The sequence below is a fragment of the Oncorhynchus keta genome, chromosome 12 (assembly GCF_023373465.1).
Source record: "Oncorhynchus keta strain PuntledgeMale-10-30-2019 chromosome 12, Oket_V2, whole genome shotgun sequence".
Taxonomy (NCBI): domain Eukaryota; kingdom Metazoa; phylum Chordata; class Actinopteri; order Salmoniformes; family Salmonidae; genus Oncorhynchus; species Oncorhynchus keta.
In genome coordinates, this window is record NC_068432.1 from 19,862,674 (window position 1) to 19,886,808 (window position 24,135).

The 24,135-nt window shown below is 43.1% G+C and overlaps 1 protein-coding gene across 1 annotated transcript in view; it reads right to left on the reverse strand.

Moving 5' to 3' along the window:
- The window catches only part of LOC118391088 (vacuolar protein sorting-associated protein 37D-like), a 39,209-nt gene that overhangs the window by 5,427 nt on the left and 9,647 nt on the right, over window positions 1-24,135 (reverse strand). The window contains exon 2 of the mRNA XM_035782098.2: window positions 22,641-22,812. Coding sequence (XP_035637991.1) covers window positions 22,641-22,812 — 172 coding nt within the window. The remainder of the gene's footprint in view (window positions 1-22,640; window positions 22,813-24,135) is intronic.

Genomic DNA, 24,135 nt, shown 5'->3' on the forward strand with positions numbered 1-24,135 from the left:
CAGAGGCCCATTATCAGCAACCATCACTCCTGTGTTCCAATGGCACATTGTGTGAGCTAATCCAAGTTTATAATTTTAAAAGGCTAATTGATCATTAGAAAACCCTTTTGCAATTATGTTAGCACAGCTGAAAACTGTTGTTCTGAATAAAGAAGCGATAAAACTGGCCTTCTTTAGACTAGTTGAGTATCTGGAGCATCAGCATTTGTGGGTTCGATTACAGGCTCAAAATGGCCAGAAACAAAGACATTTCTTCTGAAACTTGCGAGCTCACAGAACAGGGCTCCGGGCAGCCGAGCGGAAATGGAGGAAAACTCGCCTCCCTGCGGACCTGGCATCCTTTCACTCCCTCCTCTCTACATTTTCTGGTGGTCCTTCTGTAGCTCAGTTGGTAGAGCATGGCGCTTGTAACGCCAGGGTAGTGGGTTCGATCCCCGGGACCACCCATACGTAGAATGTATGCACACATGACTGTAAGTCGCTTTGGATAAAAGCGTCAGCTAAATGGCATATATTATTATTATTTTATATATTATTTTCCTCCTCTGTCTCTGCTGCTAAAGCCACTTTCTACCACTCTAAATTCCAAGCATCTGCCTCTAACCCTAGGAAGCTCTTTGCCACCTTCTCCTCCCTCCTGAATCCTCCTCCCCCTCCCCCCCTCCTCCCTCTCTGCAGATGACTTCGTCAACCATTTTGAAAAGAAGGTCGACGACATCCGATCCTCGTTTGCTAAGTCAAACGACACCGCTGGTTCTGCTCACACTGCCCTACCCTGTGCTCTGACCTCTTTCTCCCCTCTCTCTTCAGATGAAATCTCGCGTCTTGTGACGGCCGGCCGCCCAACAACCTGCCCGCTCGACCCTATCCCCTCCTCTCTTCTCCAGACCATTTCCGGAGACCTTCTCCCTTACCTCACCTCGCTCATCAACTCATCCCTGACCGCTGGCTACGTCCCTTCCGTCTTCAAGAGAGCGAGAGTTGCACCCCTTCTGAAAAAACCTACACTCGATCCCTCCGATGTCAACAACTACAGACCAGTATCCCTTCTTTCTTTTCTCTCCAAAACTCTTGAACGTGCCGTCCTTGGCCAGCTCTCCCGCTATCTCTCTCAGAATGACCTTCTTGATCCAAATCAGTCAGGTTTCAAGACTAGTCATTCAACTGAGACTGCTCTTCTCTGTATCACGGAGGCGCTCCGCACTGCTAAAGCTAACTCTCTCTCTCTGCTCTCATCCTTCTAGACCTATCGGCTGCCTTCGATACTGTGAACCATCAGATCCTCCTCTCCACCCTCTCCGAGTTGGGCATCTCCGGCGCGGCCCACGCTTGGATTGCGTCCTACCTGACAGGTCGCTCCTACCAGGTGGCGTGGCGAGAATCTGTCTCCTCACCACGCGCTCTCACCACTGGTGTCCCCCAGGGCTCTGTTCTAGGCCCTCTCCTATTCTCGCTATACACCAAGTCACTTGGCTCTGTCATAACCTCACATGGTCTCTCCTATCATTGCTATGCAGACGACACACAATTAATCTTCTCCTTTCCCCCTTCTGATGACCAGGTGGCGAATCGCATCTCTGCATGTCTGGCAGACATATCAGTGTGGATGACGGATCACCACCTCAAGCTGAACCTCGGCAAGACGGAGCTGCTCTTCCTTTCGGGGAAGGACTGCCCGTTCCATGATCTCGCCATCACGGTTGACAACTCCATTGTGTCCTCCTCCCAGAGCGCTAAGAACCTTGGCGTGATCCTGGACAACACCCTGTCGTTCTCAACTAACATCAAGGCGGTGGCCCGTTCCTGTAGGTTCATGCTCTACAACATCCGCAGAGTACGACCCTGCCTCACACAGGAAGCGGCGCAGGTCCTAATCCAGGCACTTGTCATCTCCCGTCTGGATTACTGCAACTCGCTGTTGGCTGGGCTCCCTGCCTGTGCCATTAAACCCCTACAACTCATCCAGAACGCTGCAGCCCGTCTGGTGTTCAACCTTCCCAAGTTCTCTCACGTCACCCCGCTCCTCCGCTCTCTCCACTGGCTTCCAGTTGAAGCTCGCATCCACTACAAGACCATGGTGCTTGCCTACGGAGCTGTGAGGGGAACGGCACCTCAGTACCTCCAGGCTCTGATCAGGCCCTACACCCAAACAAGGGCACTGCGTTCATCCACCTCTGGCCTGCTCGCCTCCCTACCACTGAGGAAGTACAGTTCCCGCTCAGCCCAGTCAAAACTGTTCGCTGCTCTGGCTCCCCAATGGTGGAACAAACTCCCTCACGACGCCAGGACAGCGGAGTCAATCACCACCTTCCGGAGACACCTGAAACCCCACCTCTTTAAGGAATACCTAGGATAGGATAAAGTAATCCTTCTCACCCCCCTTAAAAGATTTAGATGCACTATTGTAAAGTGGCTGTTCCACTGGATGTCATAAGGTGAATGCACCAATTTGTAAGTCGCTCTGGATAAGAGCGTCTGCTAAATGACTTAAATGTAATGTAAATGAAACTCGCCAGACTATTCTTGTTCTGAGAAATGAAGGGTATTCCATGCGGGAAATTGCCAAGAAACTGAAGATCAACGTCAACAGTGAACAGGCGACTCCGGGATGCTGGACTTCTAGGCAGAGTTCCTCTGTCCAGTGTCTGTGTTCTTTTGCCCATCTAAATATTTTATTTTTATTGGCCAGTCTGAGATATGTCTTTTTCTTTGCAACTCCGCCTAGATGCCCAGCATCCCGGAGTCGCCTCTTCACTGTTGCCCCACCAATCTGGATTACTGACCTCTGCCTTCCATTGACCTGCCTTTTGCCTGCCACTGTTTGATTTAATAAACTATTGTTACTTCGACATTGTCTGCATCTGGGTCTTACCTAAAACGTGATAGTAGGATCAGTCCAACTATTATTTTATTCTGATTTATAAAGATTTTCATAGAAGCTTTTAAATTTGTTATTAATAGCATTGTTGTTTCTAATTAAATACTTTTTATCATTATCTTTTAAAATTATAACTGGTTTGTCATGTATCCATTTGTCATTTTTTTACCCCTTTTTCTCCCCAATTTTGTGGTATCCAGTTGGTAGTTACAGTCTTCTCTCATCGCTGCAACTCCGAGGCAAAGGTTGAGAGCCGTGCGTCCTCCGAAACACAACCCAACCAAGCCGCAATGCTTCTTGACACAATACCCACTTAACCCGGAAGGCAATGTGTCGGAGGAAACACTGTACACCTGGCGACCGTGTCAGCGTGCACTGCACCCAGCAAGCCATAGGAGTCGCTAGTGTGCGATGGGACAAGGACATCCCTGCCGGGCCAAACCCTTGCCTAACCCGGACAACGCTAGGCCAATTGTGCGCCCCATGGGTCTCTCGGTTGCGGCCGGCTGCGACAGAGCTTGGACTCAAACCCAGAATCTCTAGTGGCACAGCTAGCACTGCGATGCAGTGCCTTAGACCACTGCACCACTCGAGCGTCCAGCATACTTAAATTCACACAAGACACCTGATAAGACAGGAGAATTACACCAGATATAACAGACTGGCCCTAGCCCCCCAGCACATAGACTATTGCAGCATAGATACTGTAGACTGAGACAGGGGTGGGTCGGGGGACACTGTGGCCCCGCCCGAAGATAAATTGAGCCCTGTAGGAGAAAGCCCTGCCTCCAGCAGTTTGCTTAGAAATTCTAAGGACAATAAGGAGGCCTGCATCTTGTGACCTTAGAGTTTGTGTAGGTATGTACAGCAGGACCAAATTGGAGAGATAGGTAGTGACAAGCCATGTAATGTTTTGTAGGTTAGCAGTACAACCAGGTGTACAGTGTTTCCCCGACACATTGGTGCAGCTGGCTTCCGGGTTAAGTGGGTATTGTGTCAAGAAGCAGTGCAGCTTGGTTGGTTTTTGTTTCAGAGGACGAACGGCTCTCGACCTTTGCCTCTCTCTCGAGTCCGTACGGGAGTTGCAATGATGAGACAAGACTGTAACTACCAATTGGATACGAGGAAATTGTGGGAAAAAAGGCTAAAAATATACATAATCCTCTCTACCTCCCCTCCCGGACTACATGGCCTGATGACTCCTGGCTGTCCCCAGTCTACCTTAGATCCTGGTTCCTCTCTAGGTTTCTTTCTAGTTTCCTGCCTTTCTAGGGAGTTTTTCCTAGCCACCGCACCTCTACATCTGCATTGCTTGCAATTTGGGGTTTTATAGACTGGGTTTCAGTATAGCATTTTGTGACATCTGCTTATGTAAAAAAAAGGCTTTAAAAATACATTTGATTGATTCATTGACTGGTGTTTAGACCAGTTTTAGTTGAACGTGTCTCCACAAGCTGTTCCCTTTAATGAGCCAACAAGTCACTTCAGTCAAACAATGGTAATGCATTTTAGCATGATAATGATTTATTCTGAGCACCACAGGCAGTGGGTTCACACATAAAACAACAAACCATAGTGGACGTTCCAACAACAAGCCCATCACAACTCTGCACCTACTCGCCCCGTTCATGTCTCTCCATTGTTTGAACATAAATAATCCAAAGCAACAGTAAGGCCTCTACTGGCAAGAGCTGCGTGAACATGTACCTTCATATACGTGAGAACCACGCATGCATGAAGGGAAAATGGTGAGGTGAGGCGTGCCACGTGCATGACCCTGTGCTCCAGTTGTTGGGGGTGTAATGGAAGGTGACAGACAGCCAAACAAACACACCAGGAGCAGCTGCATTTAATTCAGCAGGCCTAGAGGATAACTGGCTAAAACAATAGCATTACCAGGTCCTCCTCAGGTGGAATGGGGGAGGGGGACAGAGCAACACCAACCTCAGACTAGCTGGCTTAAGGACATAGGCAAATGGGAATCCTAATAAATCAAATCAAGCCTCTGGGAGCGGCATTTGGCACGCTGTCACTCACAGCAGAGGATTGAGAATTTTGCTCCCCACTGTTTTCAGAAAACAAGATATGGTCAGTTAACTGCCCCTCTTATCTGAAGCAATGGTCTACTCACGAAAGCTACCCATCCCTGGGTGGGCTTGAACTACTAACCTTTCACTTAAGAGCCAAACAAGATAGCCGTTTGCTCCAAAGATACAGGAGCTATAGAAATGTGACACAGCCTGTAATACTGTATGATTGTAAGCCCTACTTGTTCCACATTTAGTGACATTACAGCCTTATTCTAAAATGGATTAAATCATTTTTTCTCTCATCAACCTAAACACAATACCCCATAATGACGAAATTAAAAAAGCTTATTTTTTAGCAAATGTATTACAAATATAGAACAGAAATAGCTTATTTACATAAGTATTCAGACCCTTTGCTATGAGACTCTGTAACAATGGCGCCAGAGAAGAAGGCTGACGTTTTACGTGTCCCCAACCGATTGTGGATTTTTGTTTGTTTATTTGCATTGTTTGCAGCTTATCTTTTAATTTATTTTGTACATAATGTTGCCGCTACCGTCTCTTATGACCGAAAAGAACTTCTGGACATCAGGACTGCGATTACTCACCACAGACTGGCAGAATCCTTTTTTCCTTTAACGAGTCTGACGAGCCCATGCATCAGTGACCGTACGTACATACCCCAACCAGAAGCCATGGATTACAGGCAACATCCGCACTAAGCTAAAGGCAACAGCTTCCGCTTTCAAGTAGCGGGACTCTAAACCAGAAGCTTATAAGAAATTCCGCTATGTCCTCCGATGAACCATCAAACAGGCAAAGCTTCAATAGACGACTAAGATCGAATCGTACTACATTGGCTCTGACGCTTGTTGGATGTGGCAGGGCTTGCAAACCATTACAGACCACAAAGGGAAGCACAGCCGAGAGCTGCCCAGTGACACAAGCCTACCAGACAAGCTAAACTACTTCTATGTTCGCTTCGAGGCAAATAACATTGAAACATGCATGAGAGCACCAGCTGTTCCAGAAGACTGTGTGATCACGCTCTCTGCAGCCGATGTGAGTAGGACCTTTAAGCAGGTCAACATTCACAAGGCCACAGGGCCAGACAGATTAACAGGACGTGTACTGCGAGCATGTGCTGACCAACTGGCAAGTGTCTTTACTGACATTTTCCACCTCTCCCTGTCTGAGTCCAAAATACCAACATGTTTTAAGCAGACAACCATAGTGCCTGTGCCCAAGAACACTAAGGTAACCTGCCTAAATGACTGCCCACCCGTAGCACTCACGTCTGTAGCCATGAAGTGCTTTGAAAGGCTGGTCATGGCTCACATCAACATCATTATCCCAGAAACCCTAGACCCACTCCAATTTGCATACAGCTTCCTGCCATCCAGGACCTCTATACCAGACGGTGTCAGAGGAAGGCCCTAAAAATTGTCAAAGACCAACCACACTAGTCACAGACTGTTCTTTCTGCTACAGCACGGAAAGCGGTACAGGAGCACCAAGTCTAAGTCCAAGAGACTACCCCCAAGCCATAAGACTCCTGAAAATCTAATCAAATGGCTACCTAGACAATTTGCATTGCCCATCACCCCCCACCCCCTCTAATATGCCGCTGCTACTCTCTGTTGTTATCATCTATGCATAGTCACTTTATGAATTCTACCTACATGTACATATTACCTCAACTAACTGGTACCCCAGCACATTGACTCTCCGGTACCCCCTTGTAAATAAGCTCAGCAAAAAAATAAACATCCCTTTTCAGGACCCTGTCTTTCAAAGATAATTTGTAAAAATCCAAATAACTTCACAGATCTTCATTGTAAAGGGTTTAAATACCGTTTCCCATGCTTGTTCAATGACCCATAAACAATTAATGAACATTCACCTGTGGAACGGTCATTAAGATACTAACAGCTTACAGACGGTAGGCAATTAAGATCACAGTTATGAAGAATTAGGACACTAAAGAGGCCTTTCTACTGACTCTGAAAAACACCAAAAGAAAGATGCCCAGGGTCCCTGCTCATCTGTGTGAACGTGCCTTAGGCACGCTGCAAGGAGGCATGAGGACTGCAGATGTGACCAGGGCAATAAATTGCAATGTCCTTACTGTGAGACACCTAAGACAACGCTACAAGGAGACAGGGCGAACAGCTGATCGTCCTCGCAGTGGCAGACCATGTGTAACAACACCTGCACAGGATCTGTACATCCGAACATCACACCTGCAGGACAGGTACAGGATGGCAACAACAACTGCCCGAGTTACACCAGGAACGCATAATCCCTCCATCAGTGCTCAGACTGTCCGCAATAGGCTGAGAGAGGCTGGATTGAGGGCTTGTAGGCTTGTTGTAAGGCAGGTCCTCCCTCACCAGACATCACCGGCAACAATGTCACCTATGGGCACAAACCCACTGTCGCTGGACCAGACAGGACAGGCAAAAAGAGCTCTTCACTGATGAGTCACAGTTTTGTCTCACCAGGGGTGATGGTCGGATTTGTGTTTATCATCAAAGAAATTAGCGTTACACCGAGGCCTGTACTATGGAGCGGATCGATTTGGAAGTGGATGGTCCGTCATGGTCTGGGGCGGTGTGTCACAACATCATCGGGCTGAGCTTATTGTCATTGCAGGCAATCTCAACCCTGTGCGTTACAGGGAAGACATCCTCCTCCCTCATGTGGTACCTTCCCTGCAGGCTCATCCTGACACGACCCTCCATCCAGCATGACAATGCCACCAGCCATACTGCTCGTTCTGTGCGTTATTTCCTGCAAGACAGGAATGTCAGTGTTTTGCCATGGCCAGCGAAGAGCCCGGATCTCAATCCCATTGGGACCTGTTGGATCGGAGGGTGATGGCTAGGGCCATTCCCCCAAGAAATGTCCGGGAACTTTCAGGTGCCTTGGTGGAAGAGAGGGGTGACATCTCACAGCAAGAACTGGCAAATCTGGTGCAGTCCATGAGAAGGAGATACACTGCCGTACTTAATGCAGCTGGTGGCAACACCAGATACTGACTGTTACTTTAGATTTTGACCTCCCTTTGTTCAGGGACACATTATTCAATTTGTCTCAGTTGTTGAAGCTTGTTGTGTTAAAATAAATATTTACACGTTAAGACATGTTAAGTCTTTTTTGCTGAGTTTAGTCTCGCTATTGTTATTTTACTGCTGCTCTTTAATTACATGTTACTTTTATTTCTTATACTTATCCGTATTTTGTAACTGCATTGTTGGTTAGGGGCTTGTAAGTAAGCATTTCACTGTAGGGTCTACACTTGTTGTGTTCGGCGCATTTGACTAATAAAATGTTATTTAGTTCTAGTTTGAGAAACAGAAGCCTCACAAGTCCTCAACTGACAGCTTCATTAAATAGTAACGCAAAACACCAGTCTCAACATCAACAGTGAAGAGGCAACTTCAGGATGCTGGCCATCTAGGCAGAGTTGCAAAGAAAACACCATATCTCAGACTGGCCAATAAAAATTAAAGATTAAGATGGGCAAAAGAACACAGACACTGGACAGAGGAACTCTGCCTAAGAAGGCCAGCATCCCGGAGTCGCCTGTTCACTGTTGATGTTGAGACTGGTGGATACTATTTAATGAAGCTGCCAGTTGAGGACTTGTGAGGGATCTGTTTCTCAAACAATACATTCTAATGTACTTGTCCTCTTGCTCAGTTGTGCAGCAGGGCCTCCCACTCCTCTTTCTATTTTGGTTAGGGCCAGTTTGCGCTGTTCTAGCCATCGTGCTTCTACACCTGCATTGCTTGCTGTTTGGGGTTTTAGGCTGGGTTTCTGTATAGCACTTTGAGATATCAGCTGATGTACGAAGGGCTATATAAATACATTTGATTTAATTTGATTTCTGTGAAGGGAGTAGTATACAGCGTTATATGAGATCTTCAGTTTCTTGACAATTTCTCACATGGACTACCCTTCATTTCTCAGAACAAGAATAGACTGGCGAGTTTCAGAAGAAAGGTCTTTGCTTCTGGCCATTTTGAGCCTGTAATTGAACCCACTAATGCTGATGTTCCAGATACTCAACTAGTCTAAAGAAGGACGGTTTTATTTAAATAGCTTAATGAGAGAGCAGCAGTGTGATTCACATCAATGCGCTATGTAGATATCAATAATAAGTGACCGTAGACTACAACCACTGCTGTCATCCTTACCTCCAAGCGTTTATTCAAGTTGGATAATCTTTGGATGCCGACAGCAGTCACACTATTGGAAGACATAGCTTGGACTGTAGCCTACAAAAGCCTATTCCTGCTCTTTTCCCGTGATCCATCAAACCCATTTGGTGTGTCATCATAGTGGTCTCTGACTTGTGGTCAGACTCATTCAGGTGGAACAAACTTAAACTTGTGGCTTTTTTCAGTGTTGAATTGAATGTCATTGAGAAAACAGAGAAGTGTCAAAGGTTTTTTTCCGCAAACATCCTTTCTGAATTTAAAAGTAATCCTTGAAGTAACCATCTAGTTTTTCAAAAATATCTGTAATTTGACTACAATATTGTTGCTGGTAACGTAACAGATTACATATACCATTTTTTGTAATCCGTTACTCCCCAATCCTGGCCGCCGCACTGAAGTGGTAGATCTGGTGACGGATTTTACTGAAAAAACACTGACCACAGTAGAAACAAGCCCATGTTAATCTGTATATGAACTGGTTATTAATAATACATTTGAAAAAGAGAATGCAGTATACTGAACATTTTGTGAAATCCTTTGAAAAATTCATTGGACAATTCCTTCAGTAAAGCATACAGTATAAAGGTCTCCAAGCAAGCCAACAGAAAGAAGACCAATTTCATGACTGAACTGCAGCTGACATCGTCTCATCAATGGCTATTAGATAGAATTTCTGCTGACTGGTATGCCTGAAGCACTACAGCTAGACACCAATATAAGGCCATGTGTCCAAAGGAATCTCATATTTTCTAATGGTAATGTACTGTACCTATCAGCTCATACTGATGCCACGAAAATAAGTCATAGTATCACAGATGGGGCCTCGCAGGGCTTGGAATATTTGAATGTTCAGAATCAGCCAGTGGGTCAGCAGTAAATTATAACCCTGCAGGACCCTGGCCCAGTTTAGATGCCTACATAGACCAACATGTCTTCTCTCTCAAATTAGGTCAGGATGAAAAAGACAAAGCACGCAAGCTCCGAGGCCACTTCATACAGCGAAAAGAAAGCCCCCTCACACACACACACACACACAATAAATAAATAAAAATAAAACAAATATATGCCATTTAGCAGACGCCTTTATCCAAAGCGACTTACAGTCATGTGTGCATACATTCTACGTATGGGTGGTCCCGGGAATCGAACCCACTACCCTGGCGTTACAAGCGCCATGCTCTACCAACTGAGCTACAGAAGGACCCACACACACACACACACACACACACTCTTCCTGTCAATAACAGTGGGTGTTATTTCGTCTGTGGAGATAAATACTGATGACTGGTGCTGCTCCGCTTGACTGGGGATGATAAAATGAGCTTGATGGGCTTCACACAAAGAGACGCATGTTTCCTGAATGTGTCACCCTGTCTCCTCAAAGCTTTTATAACACCATACACTGTGCTGACATCATCTATTTCTCCCTATGACAAGTTTGGTAGAGACTTCCCAAAAATCTTTTAGGATGGAGATGAGGCAGAGAAAATGCACACCAGCATCTTGTGTAATGTCATTTGTACATAATGTTTTCTCAGATCAAAAGAGACAGCGTGCGAGCAGAGGAGGTTAGAGCATAGTGCTTGCTCTCCAGACTGACGCTGAGTGTGTAGCAACTCTGTGGCTTCATCTTTACTTTACCACATTCTGACAACAGCAACACAGTTAGCAGCCAGTGCCTTCAGCAGCTAACGACATAGCTGTTTCTCCACTGCAGCTAAAAATAACACGAAAAGCATTCTTTAGACAAATCCAGCAAGATAGATTACACCTTTGGGCTAGTTGAAAGGTGGAGGATTTTGCTTCTAGATAACGTCCTACAGTGTGTGCTTTAATAGCTCACCACTATATCGCATTTGTTGAGACTTTTATTTTCTCTTTACAGTATGAGGTATTGAGCTAATTATTTCACAAGCTCTATTTCACAATCTCTTTATGACAACTTTAAGGCCTACATACTGTGTGAAGGAATGGAGGCCTCTCACACGTGTGTGTGTGTGTGTGTGTGTGTGTGTGTTTATCATCCTTTATCTTAATGTATGCTGATATTCTTTTCGCTTCTTGGGCTGTGCTTTCCAGTGCTCTTGAGTCTATATAACATGCAGTGGTGCCGTTTAAGATTAGGGAGGATGATTACAGAATATTGGATGACTGTCATTCATATTCCATTCACCCAGCTCAATGTAACATCGATAGGTTCAGGCTACTACATGACACTTGACTTTTCCAGGTATCCATCATGAGGTTGCTACAATCTAGCCTATGAATTAAAGTTTAAAACCTAGCTAAGTGAAAGAAAATAGCTTTCTCTCTCTCTCGCTTTTCCTTCATTTTGGAATAAATTAATTTGTTCAAAATTGTTCAACTATTGTCTTTCTCTCTCTTTGAGTCAACTACTCACCACATGTGATGCACTGCAGTGCTAATTGTAGCTTATGCATTCAGTACTAGAAACATTTTCTGTTCCTTTGATTGGGTGGACAACATGTCAGTTCATGCTGCAAGAGCTCTGATAGGTTGGAGGACATCCTCCCGAAGTTGACATAATTACATAATTACTTTGTAATTCTATGGAACCATGTGCCTCCTAGGTGTTGTACTGAAGTCAATGTACCCAGAGGAGGACAGAAGCTAGCTGTCCTCTGGCTACAACACTGTGCTACCCTACATAGTGCTGCTGAGTCTAGTGTAGACCTTCATTGCAAAACAGTATGTTTTCATCAATTATTTGGTGACATGTGAATATATTTAGTGTAGTTTTATCTAAAAATTATAATTTTTTTAATGTTTAACTATTATTTATTTTTATGAAATTCACTGAAGATAGTCCTCCCCTTCCTCCTCTGAGGAGCCTCCACGGATAACATGGCCTAAACTATTAATAGAAAGGAAAAACCTATTCCAATGTGACCTCAATATCACCCCTTAAATTAAAATATAAACAAATATAAATATACAAATATAAAACCCCTGAATATGAGTCTTATTCGTGATCTTTGCTAAATTGCACAAAACTATGGGTACACAATTCCCATTGGAATGCGCAATGCTAAGAAAAACTGTTTTGCTTTTGTTACATATAAGTGAGGGCTGTCTTTGTCTAGCTGGCAGTTGTGGTTTGATTGTCAGGGTGATCGAGTACTAAAGCCTGCAAAGGGCCTCATTCTCCTCCCATGTGGTAAAGAGTAGTGTAAGGTGAGTTCAATAGCTTTAATCCAATTTAGATAACTACCCCTACCAACACCCATACCAAAATGAAACTGAGACATTTTTGACTCTTCCACCAGTCACTGTGCGATCTCACACCTTCACACTAAAGTAGCTGGCTTCCGATCAGTCTAGAGACGTGGGTGTGTGAGCGGCCATTAAAGGCCTTGCACGTCAAGGTCAGTCAAAGTGGATTTCATTTGTCTAGGTCCTTCTTTTCACATTTGCATTTGTAATCACTTGATTCTTCTACCCACCTGAGGGGATCCCTTCATATTTTTTCTTTGATCGATCTCTGTCGAGATGATCGATCTTTGTCGAGGTGATTGATCTTTGTCGAGGGAGGAGCAGATTTTTACATATTGTGTATTTTTTTTTTTTTTAACACATTTCTGTTTGTTGGCAATGCCAATTCTCTGAAAACTTACTTTCATGTTCGCTAGCTGGACAGGAAAACGCCGCTGAGTACTAAACCGTAAACCAGATAACGCGTGTACTATCCATGGTACTATCTCTGTTGATCTCGTTTGCCAATCACGTTATCTGTATCTAAGGTAGTAGACAGCTGGTGACATCTCGAGACAGATCGTCTAAAAAACAAGTAGTTTAAATCTAATACTGTCATCAAGGCAGGACCCACTCATTTCATTCTGACAAATAAGAAATGCCACATTACCCCCTGTCAATAATGGGATGATTGCAGAGCACCCTGACTCAGATTGTCAGGATGTTAATTTTCAAGCTCACAAACTACATTCCTTTGCTGTGATCAGGCTTCCGCGATATACCATGTATACCATATATTGGGAATTTGGAAATAGCCACAAAATGGTTTTTCAATACCGCCAATACCGGTAACTATTCCTTTGAAGTTTTTAAATACATTTTTATATTTGTAGCTAGATTTGAAGTAGATAGGAGATAAAGCAGATCGCGTTCTTCATTTAACCTGTCCCATTATTTAACATTGTGAAACTTACCATAGTTCCCCCGAACTGTTGAGCCAGTCACGTGTTTGTTTGTAAATAGCATAAAGGGAGAAAGCGGGAGCAGGTGAGTCCAGCTGTGTATTGACGGGTCGCATTTTATATGGCACGTCAACACTTTATATGGCACGTTTTCTGTTTCAACAGAGTGATCAGGGAGTGCAATTATATTTTTCCTTTACAGTATATATATATTAGTGCAACAAATTCAGCAGAAAAAAGTGCAAAGCTATTTAGCTGTAAGCCACACAAGTAAACAAGCTTACAAAAAAAGCAAGGTCTTTTTTGCAAAAACAATGCATGGCCATAATATTTGCAAAGTTTATCATAGAAAGAATGTAGCCAGCTACAATTCCTAATGTTTTGCTTAATAAAAAGCATTTTAGATCTGCATTCAAGCAAGATATTTATTGTGCGTTTTATCTTTTTTTCTCTGGTTGAAAAATGCTGAATTTGCCGTTAACGTGACTCCTAAGTTTAACTTGCTAGTTATCTAAGTAAGTGGCTGAATTAATAAGCAGATGGGGGGTTATGATAACATGATATACATGATATAGTGTTAGCTTTCTGCCATGTTTGAGAAATCTGTACAGCTGCCAATGCTATCTTGATTTTCTTGCTTTTTTTTCTCCTTTCCATTCTCGGCCCATCTCTCTCCCCCCCTCTTTTCCTGAGCAGAGCAGGCAGGCCTATTGCCCTAGCGACTCCAGACTCCACACAGACACAGAGTGTACACATGCTGAACCAGAGCCAGTACTGTTCTTCCATCAGACAAACACGTGGCAAAACTTTGTTAATTTGCACAATGTCTCTTGTTCACATTCACTTGTAAATGTCCAAACTCACCAAAAATTACATTCGGTAGCTCCTTCCAGTATACAGTACCAGTCAAAAGTTTGGACACACCTCCTCATTCAAGGGGTTTTATTTATTTGTACTATTTCCTACATTGTAGAATAATAGTGAAGACATGAAAACTATGAAATAACACATATGGAATCATGTAGTAACCAAAAAAGTGTTAAACAAATCAAAATATATTTGAGTTTCTTCAAAGTAGCCACCCTTTGCCTTGATGACAGCTTTGCACACTCTTGGCATTCTCTCAACCAGCTTCATGAGGTAGTTACCTGGAATGAGTTTCAATTAACAGGTGTGCCTTGTTAAAAGTTCATTTGTGGAATTTCTTTATTTCTTAATGCATTTGAGCTAATCAGTTGTGTTGTGACAAGGTTGGGGGGTATACAGAAGATAGCCCTATTTGGTAAAAGACCAAGTCCATATTATGGCAAGAACAGCTCAAGTAACAGACACATCTCAACATCAACTGTTCAGAGGAGACTGTGTGAATCAGGCCTTCATGGTCGAATTGCATCACAGAAACCAATAAGAAGAAGAGACTTGCTTGGGCCAAGAAACATGAGCAATGGATATTAGACCAGTGGAAATCTGTCCTTTGGTCTGATGAGTCCAAATTTGTTTTTGTGAGACGCAGAGTAGGTGAACAGATTATGTGTGGTTCCCACTGTGAAGCATGGAGGAGGAAGTGTGATGGTGTGGGGGTGCTTTGCTGGTGGCACTGTCTGTGATTTATTTAGAATTCAAGGCACACTTAACCAGCATGGCTACCACAGCATTCTGAAGCGATCTGCCATCACATCTGGTTTGTGCTTAGTCTGGATACCGCCCAACCCTAGCTGTGATTTATTTGTTTAATTATTGTCTCTCACTTTTGTCTCACATGATCTACTCAGCTCTCCTGTGTCTGAGAGAAGCAGAAATGAAAGAGAAAACTTCACCGATTTCAATTCGATTGTTGACAATACATTGATCTTTCTATCGATATATGACATTCTGGTAAGCAGCTTTATGTATTATTCTAGACAAGCATCAAGTAATGACAGAAGAGAAGCTGCATGTATCTAATTATAGTGTCACACCCTGATCTGTTTCACCTGTCTTGTGATTGTCTCCACCTCCTTCCAGGTGTCGCTTATTTCCCTGGTGTTTATATCCCTGTGTGTCCTGTCTCTCTGTGCCAGTTCGTCTTGTATGCCTTTCAAGTCAACCAGCGTTTTTCCCATACTCCTGCTTCTATTCTCTTTTGCTAGTCCTCACAGTTTTTGACCCTTGCCTGTTTTCTGGACTCCGTACCCGCCTGCCTGACCATTCCTGCTGCCACTCTGTACCTCCTGGACTGGTTTTGACCTTTTGCCTATCCACAACCATTCTCTTGCCTACCCCTTTCGGATTGTTTAATAAATATCAAGACTCAAACCATCTGCATCTGGGTCTCGCCTTGTGCCCTTATATATAGACAAGTTGACGAACAAATAGCTTACCAAATGTAAGAAAATATAAGCATAAAAATAGCTAAATGAGTCTTAAACAATTTTTCCTGCATTTTTTCTGCCGTCCCTGAACAATGTGCACATGTACCCTACATGAGCCTTTTGAAGTAGCATAATTGTTTGATTATCAGATGAAAACATCAGGAAACAAAATAAAGCATGTGCACACATGAGGTCCCCATACCGGTAAGAAATCAAATCTACTTGGTTTCTATGCAAAGTATATGATTGAATGTTTCTTTAAACCTGCAACTAGTCACTTAAAATGAGACATATAATCATGCCAAAACATGATTCGTAAATGTTATTCACTGACAGAGAGATAGCTAATGAAAGACAAATTTACCGTATCTGGCTAGGCTAGTCAAACTGTAACATTGGCTAGCTTTCAATAAATTGGCTAAATGGTCAACGGAGTTATCTCTTCATACAATCAGGACAAATCGTATTGCATGCTGCATATTTCAAGTGTACTCGAAAACAGATATTTATCTTATTTAAGTCTTTGGGAGCTAACTATATCTGTCCTCTTCATCAGACAGCAGCTCACATTTTCACAAGAGGCTGTGCTTACATCACAAGTGGTATGTATGGGAGTTCTGATTGGTTCCAAGTTAAGCAGTTTGGCAAATTTGCCTAAACAGACAGTTTTGAAATATACTTATTATGAGCAAATCTGCACGAATTGAAGGTGCCAATAAAATGCCATATTCATCATAAGAGTGTTTTACTGCCATATAAAAAATAAGTCAGCTCCTCCCTCTACGGGGATCAATCAACTTCACGTTTTTTGGCTTCAGTCCACCACCTAACAGACACACAGGGAAATCGTGTGTTTTCATCTTCAAGTAGCATTGCGAGAAGGAGAAACTGAGCTGAATAATTTGGTATAACTGTTTAGATTGAGCACATCTAAGCGAAGTACTCTTTACAGTGGCATGCGAAAGTATTCACCCTATTTGGCATTATTCCTATTTTGTTGCCTCGAAACATTTGATATACACTACATGCCTACCAATTTGAAGATGCAAAATATTTTATATTGTAAAACAAACAAGAAATAAGACAAAAAAAAACAGAAGACTTGAGCATGGGGTATGTCTCTATAAGCTTGGGACATCTAGCCACTGGGATTTTGGCCCATTCTTCAAGGCAAAATTGTTCCAGCTCCTTCAAGTTGGATGGGTTCCGCTGGTGTACAGCAATTTGTAGGTCATAACACAGATTCCCAATTGGATTGAGGTCTGGGCTTTGACTAGGCCATTCCGAGACATTAAAATGTTTCCCCTTAAACCACTCAAGTCCTGCTGGAAGGTGAACCTCTGTAGCAGTCTCAAATCTCTGGAAGACAAACTGGTTTCCCTCAAGAATTTACCTGTATTTAGCGCCATCCATCCTTCCTTTAATTCTGACCAGTTTCCAAGTCCCTGCCGATTAAAAACATCCTCACAGCATGATGCTGCCACCACCATGCTTCACTGTGGGGATGTGGTTCTCGGGGTGATGAGGTGTTGAGTTTGTGCCAGACATAGCGTTTGCCTTGATGGTTAAATAGCTACATTTTAGTCTCATCTGACCAGTACCTTCTTCCATATGTTTGGGGAGTCTCCCACATGCCTTTTGGCGAACACCAAACGTGTTTGCTATTTTTCTTCTTTAAAGCAATGGCTTTTTTCTGGCCACTCTTCTGTAAAGCCCAGCTCTGTGGACTGTACGGCTTAAAGTGGTCCTATGATACTCAAATCTCCGCTGTGGAGCTTTGCAGCTCCTTCAGGGTTATCTTTGGTCTCTTTATTGCCTCTCTGATTAAGGCCCTCCTTGCCTGGTCAGTGAGTTTTGCTGGGCGGCCCTCTCTTGGCAGGTTTGTTGTGGTGCTATTTTCTTTCAATTTTTTAACAATGGATTTGATGGCGCTCCATGGGATGTTCGAAGTTTCTGACGTTTTTTATAACCCAACTCTGATCTGTACTTCTGCCCAACTTTGTCCCTAACCTGTTTGGAGAGCACCTTGGTCTTCATGGTGCCGCTTGCTTAGTGGTGTTGCAGACTGTGGGGCCTTTCAGAACAGGTGTGTATATACACTGAGATCATGTGGCAAATCATGTGACACTTAGATTGCACACAGGTGGACTTTAGTTAACTAATTATGTGAATTCGGTAGGTAATTGGTTGCACCAGATCTTACTTAGGGGCTTCATAGCAAAGAGTGGAAAATACACGTGCATGCAACAATTTTCCATTTTTTTTTGTTGTTGAATTATTTTAAATAAGTTTTTTTTTTTTGTTCATTTCACTTCACCAATTTTGACTATTTTGTGTATGTCCATTACATGAAATCCAAATAAAAATACATTTAAATTACAGGTTGTAATGCAACAAAATAGGAAAAATTAAAGGGGATGAATACATTTGCAGGGCACTGTATACTTTGTCATGATGATATAAATGGATGGATGTGAGTCTTAGATGGGTATGCACATACCATCTATTGGCTAATTTGGTGATCTAGAGTGCAGGCAATTGTTTTAAAAGCGTTATAGAATGTTATAGTGTGTTATCCCCTATCTACTATTACGAGAACCATGTAGCTATGATGTGCTCCTACACAATTTCCTGATTTCAAGTCGGACCACATAGAATTTAAATCATGGAGGAAACAATTATTTTACCCACTGATAGAACATAGGCTTTCACCAAATTGACAGGAGTTTCATGATTCTTTTTTCTGGGGTTGGATTATCCCTTCAATGTCTTCCATCTCTAAGCAAGCCGCATTACTCAATAGGTCTTTACCTTGAGCCAAAACACAGTCTAACAGCTAGACTCTAACTCCTCTGCGATTGCTTGCCTCAGGAATTCTTCCTTTTTCCCCACAATTTTTCCCCGTCTTTTCCACGTCATCAGGCCAAATGAGAATCAGATGTTTTGTGGAGGAAGGAAGGACTCCCACCCATCCTGCTTTGCTGGTGCAGCTGGAGTGTTGGTACAGTGTGTGTGTGTGTGTGTGTGTGTGTGTGTGTGTGTGTGTGTGTGTGTGTGTGTGTGTGTGTGTGTGTGTGTGTGTGTGTGTGTGTGTGTGTGTGTGTGTGTGTGTGTGTGTGTGTGTGTGTGTGTGTGTGTGTGTGTGTGTGTGTGTTGGCAGGAAGGTGAACATTCCACCCTCCTTCCATCATTGGACAGCTGCTAAGGCTGTAGAAAGGGAGAAAAGGGGAGAAACGCCGGGCTACAAAACATGCTGGTTGTCACGTTCTGACCTTAGTTCCTTTGTTTTGTCTTTGTTTTAGTATGGTCAGGGCGTGAGTTGGGGTGGGCAGTCTATGTTCTTTTTTCTCAAATTTGGGATTTCTGTGTTTGGCCTGGTATGGTTCTCAATCAGAGGCAGCTGTCAATCGTCCCTGATTGAGAACCATACTTAGGTAGCCTGGTTTTCACCTTTGAGTGGTGGGTGATTATTTTCTGTTATGTGTATGTCACCTTTCAGAACTGTTTTGTTTTGTTTCTCCTTTGTTTCTTTTGTTTAGTGTTCTCGGTTTAATAAATATATGATGAAAACTTACCACGCTGCGCTTTGGTCCTCACCTAATTCCAACGACGAACGTTACACTGGTACACAAGGATCAGTTTAAATCTGCTGGTTTTGAGATTTCCTATCTGTACATAATATGGATAAGTTTGTCTAAACATCAAAATAGTTAACTGATTTAAACACGTGGAGCTGAACAGCACCTGCTTCAGCTTGACTCATGAAGAGTAACATTTTTCTGAGTTTCACCCATGAGGCTCAGGATTCAGGAAGAGGGGTTTAAAATTTCCTCTACTGAGCGCCTGCTGCTTTGCTAAAGCTAAGAGTTCTCACATGCCCTACTGGTGCAGCTCTACTATTGTCCTGTCAACAGCATGAATCTGCTAAGCAAAGACAAGGCACCTTTCCACCTCCAAAAATCCCCTGACAACGGTTCAGTTTCCTGCTGGCATTGATGCACCCAATATTTACCATGACCATTAGCTGGTGAGCTTGCACACAGTTACAGCAGAGAAAACAGAGCCTGTGGAGTGGGCCACCTGCCTTCAGAGGCTTTTAGAATCAGTTCTCTACAGTCATGTGAAACTTTCCCTTGTCTTTGATATCCCTGATAGCAGCAGGCAAAAGGCCTGACAAATAGATTTGCTGCATCACTTGGCAGCGGTGTAAAGTACTTAAGTAGGTTTTGGGGTATCTGCACTTTACTTTACTATTTATATTTTTGACAACTTTTACTTTTACTCCACTACATTCCTAAAGAAAATTATGTACTTTTTACTCCTTACATTTTCCCTGACACCCAAAAGTACTCGTTACATTTTGAATGCTTAGCAGGACAGGAATTGTCGAATTCACACACTTATCAAGAGCACATCCCTGGTCATCCCTACTGCCTCTGATCTGGCAGACTCACTAAACACAAATACTTTGTTTGGGAATTTTGTGTGTTGAACTGTGCCGCTGGCTATCTGTACATTTTAAAAAACTAGAAAATCTGATTGTCTGGTTTGCTTAATATATGAAATATTTTATGATTTATACTTTTTCTTTTGATACTTAAGTACATTTAAAACAAAATACATTTAGACTTTTACTCAAGTAGTATTTGACTATTTGACTTTCACTTTTACTTGTCATTTTCTTTTAAGATGTCTTTACTTTTACTCAAGTATGAAAACCACCACCACTGCCACTTGGACTGTACAATGGTGGGGAGGGGAGAGGGGGGGTTGAAAGTCAACATTTAACTCATATCTCCTTGTCTGCTTTGAATGCTAGAACACTGGCTGAGGCTGTAGGAGAATGTGGGTCAGGATTGAATGGAAGTAGGATGGGGAAGTGTTGCAATCTCATTCCTATGCTTGTCCTCATATCGACTGCATAAATTGATGCACCTGGGAGACTTAAAGCTAATCTAGACCTTGTTAGTTTTTTTGTGCTCTCCCTAAATTTTCATCATCTAAATCATTAATTCTCAGTGTGCCGAAACCGGGGTGTTGAAGATTCCAAGATGAGTTCAATCTGAGTTTACCGCTTAAGAAAAGAAAACGAGACTGAAGCTTTCTCTCTCAAGTCTCGGCAGGACTGCTTCAATAAGTGCCCCTTTGTCTCTTACCTAAAACGAGGTAAGACAATGAGGGCCACTGCGGACTAAACCATGCAATTACTCAGCCTGATGAGGTTAGAGTGATTGCTCTTCTTTGGATGCTGAGGTTTCTGCCGTTCCCTTTGGCCTTGTGGGTAGCTAAACAAGATGCATGAACAGTACCATATCAATGAAACATTATTTTATACTGTATTCTGTTTATATTTTTATTGTCTGTTTGAATAACATATTATATGGTTCAGCGAGCCAAAGATGACTCTGAGATGTGTAAGTTTGTCTGACTGTGAGAAAAAAGTCAGTTTCTTACACAGCCAAGAAAAAAAAATTCTCATCGACGGGGCTGTAGTGGAGCAGGTTGAGAGCTTCAAGTTCCTTGGTGTCTACATCACCAACAAACTAACATGGTCCAAGCACACCAAGACAGTTGTGAAGAGGGCACGAGACTGAAAAGATTTGGCATGGGTCCTCAGATCCTCAAAAGGTTCTACAGCTGAACCATCGAGAGCATCCTGACTGGTTGCATCACTGCCTGGTATAGCTGCTCGTCCTCCGACCGCAAGGCACTATAGAGGGTAGTGCGTACGGCTTAGTACATCACTGGGGCCAAGCTTCCTGCCATTCAGGACATCTACACCAGGCGGTGTCAGAGGAAGGCCCTAAAAATGGTCAAAAACTCCAGTCACACTAGTCGTAGACTGTTCTTTCTGCTACCGCACAGCAAGCGGTACCGGATCACCAAGTCTAGGTCCAAGAGGTTTCTAAACAGCTTCTACCCCCAAGCCATAAGACTCCTGAACATCTAATCAAATGTCTACCTAGACTATTTGCATTGTCCCGCCCCCCTTTTTACACAGCTGCTACTCTGTTGTTATCCATGCATAGTCACTTTAATAACTCTACCTACATATTACATATTACATATTACCTCAACTAACCGGTGCCCTCGCACATTGACTCTGTACCGGTACCCCCCTGTGTATAGTCTCGTTATTGTTATTTTACTGCTGCTCTTTAATTACTTGTTACTTTTATTTATTTGTCTTACTCATATACTTTTTTTAAACTGTAATGTTGGTTAGGGACATGTGACTAATAAAATTAGATTTTAACAGGGAGGAACACAATAATATTTCAGTAGAGGAGCGACCCTGTTCACTGTTTGGGAAGTGAAACAGACTCATGTGGAGCAGGACATCTATTTCATACCTGCTCCAGTGGTTATTCTTGGCTAGTGTTGAAAGTGGGGTGGAACAGCCAGGTGGGGCCTGAGCTCACCTATGGGGATATGATAGCTCTGCTCCACCCCCGCCTCTGGCTCCAACCCTCACACCCATGAGGGGGACGGGTTGGGAGAAGGGTGGACCATGGTTTGGATCCCAAAAATGCCAGCAGATTTCACCCAGCCAACCAGCCATATGGGATAACAATCCACACAAGAGGTTGTGACACTGTTCATAGCTGCCTCATAAATTAAACGCAGTGGACATTAGGGTGTGTTGTTATGGAACCTTGTTGCTCTGTGATGTGTTTCCACTGACACAAAGGCACACGCCCTGGGGTTGTTTGAATGTTATTAATAGACCATTTGCAGCTTACATAAAAAATTGTCTGCTAGAACAGCTCATCAAAACCTCATTCCCTGGTCTATGATCACACCACACACAGACAATGAGACATATATTGACATACATTCTTATCCAGATGTCTGTGTATATTCTTAATCCTGACTCATGGTGGACAGCATTATTCCCTGAACATCTGGTAACAGAAAAGAAACAAAGACAGTCTTCCCTTCCTTTCTCCTCTGTCTCTCTTGGGCACATGTAGACTCACCGAGCCGGCTCTGTTTTTCCCGACAGATGGTTGCCAGATTGGCCAGCTCCTTGTATTTCTCGGCAAGCTGGAGTTTTCCGTTGTTGAGGCGGGGTCGCCTGGCGATGCTCTCCTCGGCCAAGCTCCGGTTGGAGGTCAGCAGGATCGCTCTGTCCACCTGCAGCTCCTGAAACTGGAGACAAACATGGCATCAGGACCCTGAGGATGTACAGCTCAGCACACACAAAGAAAAGGTCAATAATTGATTAACTAAAACAATAGCAGACTGTGATGATGGCGTGCCATGTTTAAAATAGTATTCCAGTAATACTGGTGTATCAACCCACATATAACATCTTGATAAACAGGAGTTTAACATTGGCATAACAGTTGAAAAGTACTTATTTATTTAGCTATTTAGAGATTGATGTTTACAAATCTGCTCAACTGAGCCTTCCCAGAATGTATAGTTAATCAAACACTTGTCAAGCAACAACAGATCTTCAAGGCTAACCTCACTCCGCATTAAATGCTCTACACACTAAGATTGAAATGTGGTGAGCTGGAACACTTTGTCTCATAGGGTTTGAGCAGAGAACGCAACAGCAAGGGAATGAGTCAAAGGGGAAAGTATGAAACTGTGAGAAACAACAGATTTATTGGGGGTTAGAAACACAGGAAAGAACAAGGGTGTCTATACAGTACATACATGTTTGACGGCCAGTTACTTAAGAACAAAACTTGTTCCGTGGTGTGAACTTCAGCCAGTAAGTCTATGCTACATATTGAATGTATGAAAAGTGGTTCTCAGCCAGGCTAAAGAAAGCTGAGGGCACATAATACTAAGAGCAACTCAGCCCGTCTCAAATGTACTTTCACGTGATGGTTAAGTAAAGATGTGTTAAACAAGATAAATAAAAGTTGGTGTTAAAAAAAAATACTTATAGGCCACATTCCCAAAACCAATGTGACTTTCCACATCTGTCAAACAGAGGACTGAATTCCTGGTCAAGAGCCTTGCTCGTGTTACACATGGAAAGCATGGCTACGCTTGTGGCTTTGTCATACACACTGGGAGCATTCATTTGATAACTTGGCATGAGTGAAGTCCAATTTTGCTTACTTCACATATCAGCCCTTTAAAGTTGTTTAAAAACCAAACTCAGGACTAAACTCAGGCTATTGCTTACACTTTCATCAATCCTCATACCACAAGCAAGAACATTCATATATGCGCAGTAATTAACAGTGACAGTTCCGCAGACAAAGGCTTCAATTAAGCAATAATCCATTTAGCATTTAAGTAAGCATCCATATATGGCAATAACCCCCAAACTGAAGGACAATTAGAAATTATGCATTGAGAAGTATTCCATTTAAAGAGCCAGCCCCAATGGTCAGGAACTAATGGCGTTTCCAGTGGCTTTTTTTACTATGCATCGCTCTCGACCAAATTAGAAAAAATTATGAAGAGATTCTGTGGCCTGTCATTGGGTGCTCCCTCCATTTTGTTCCC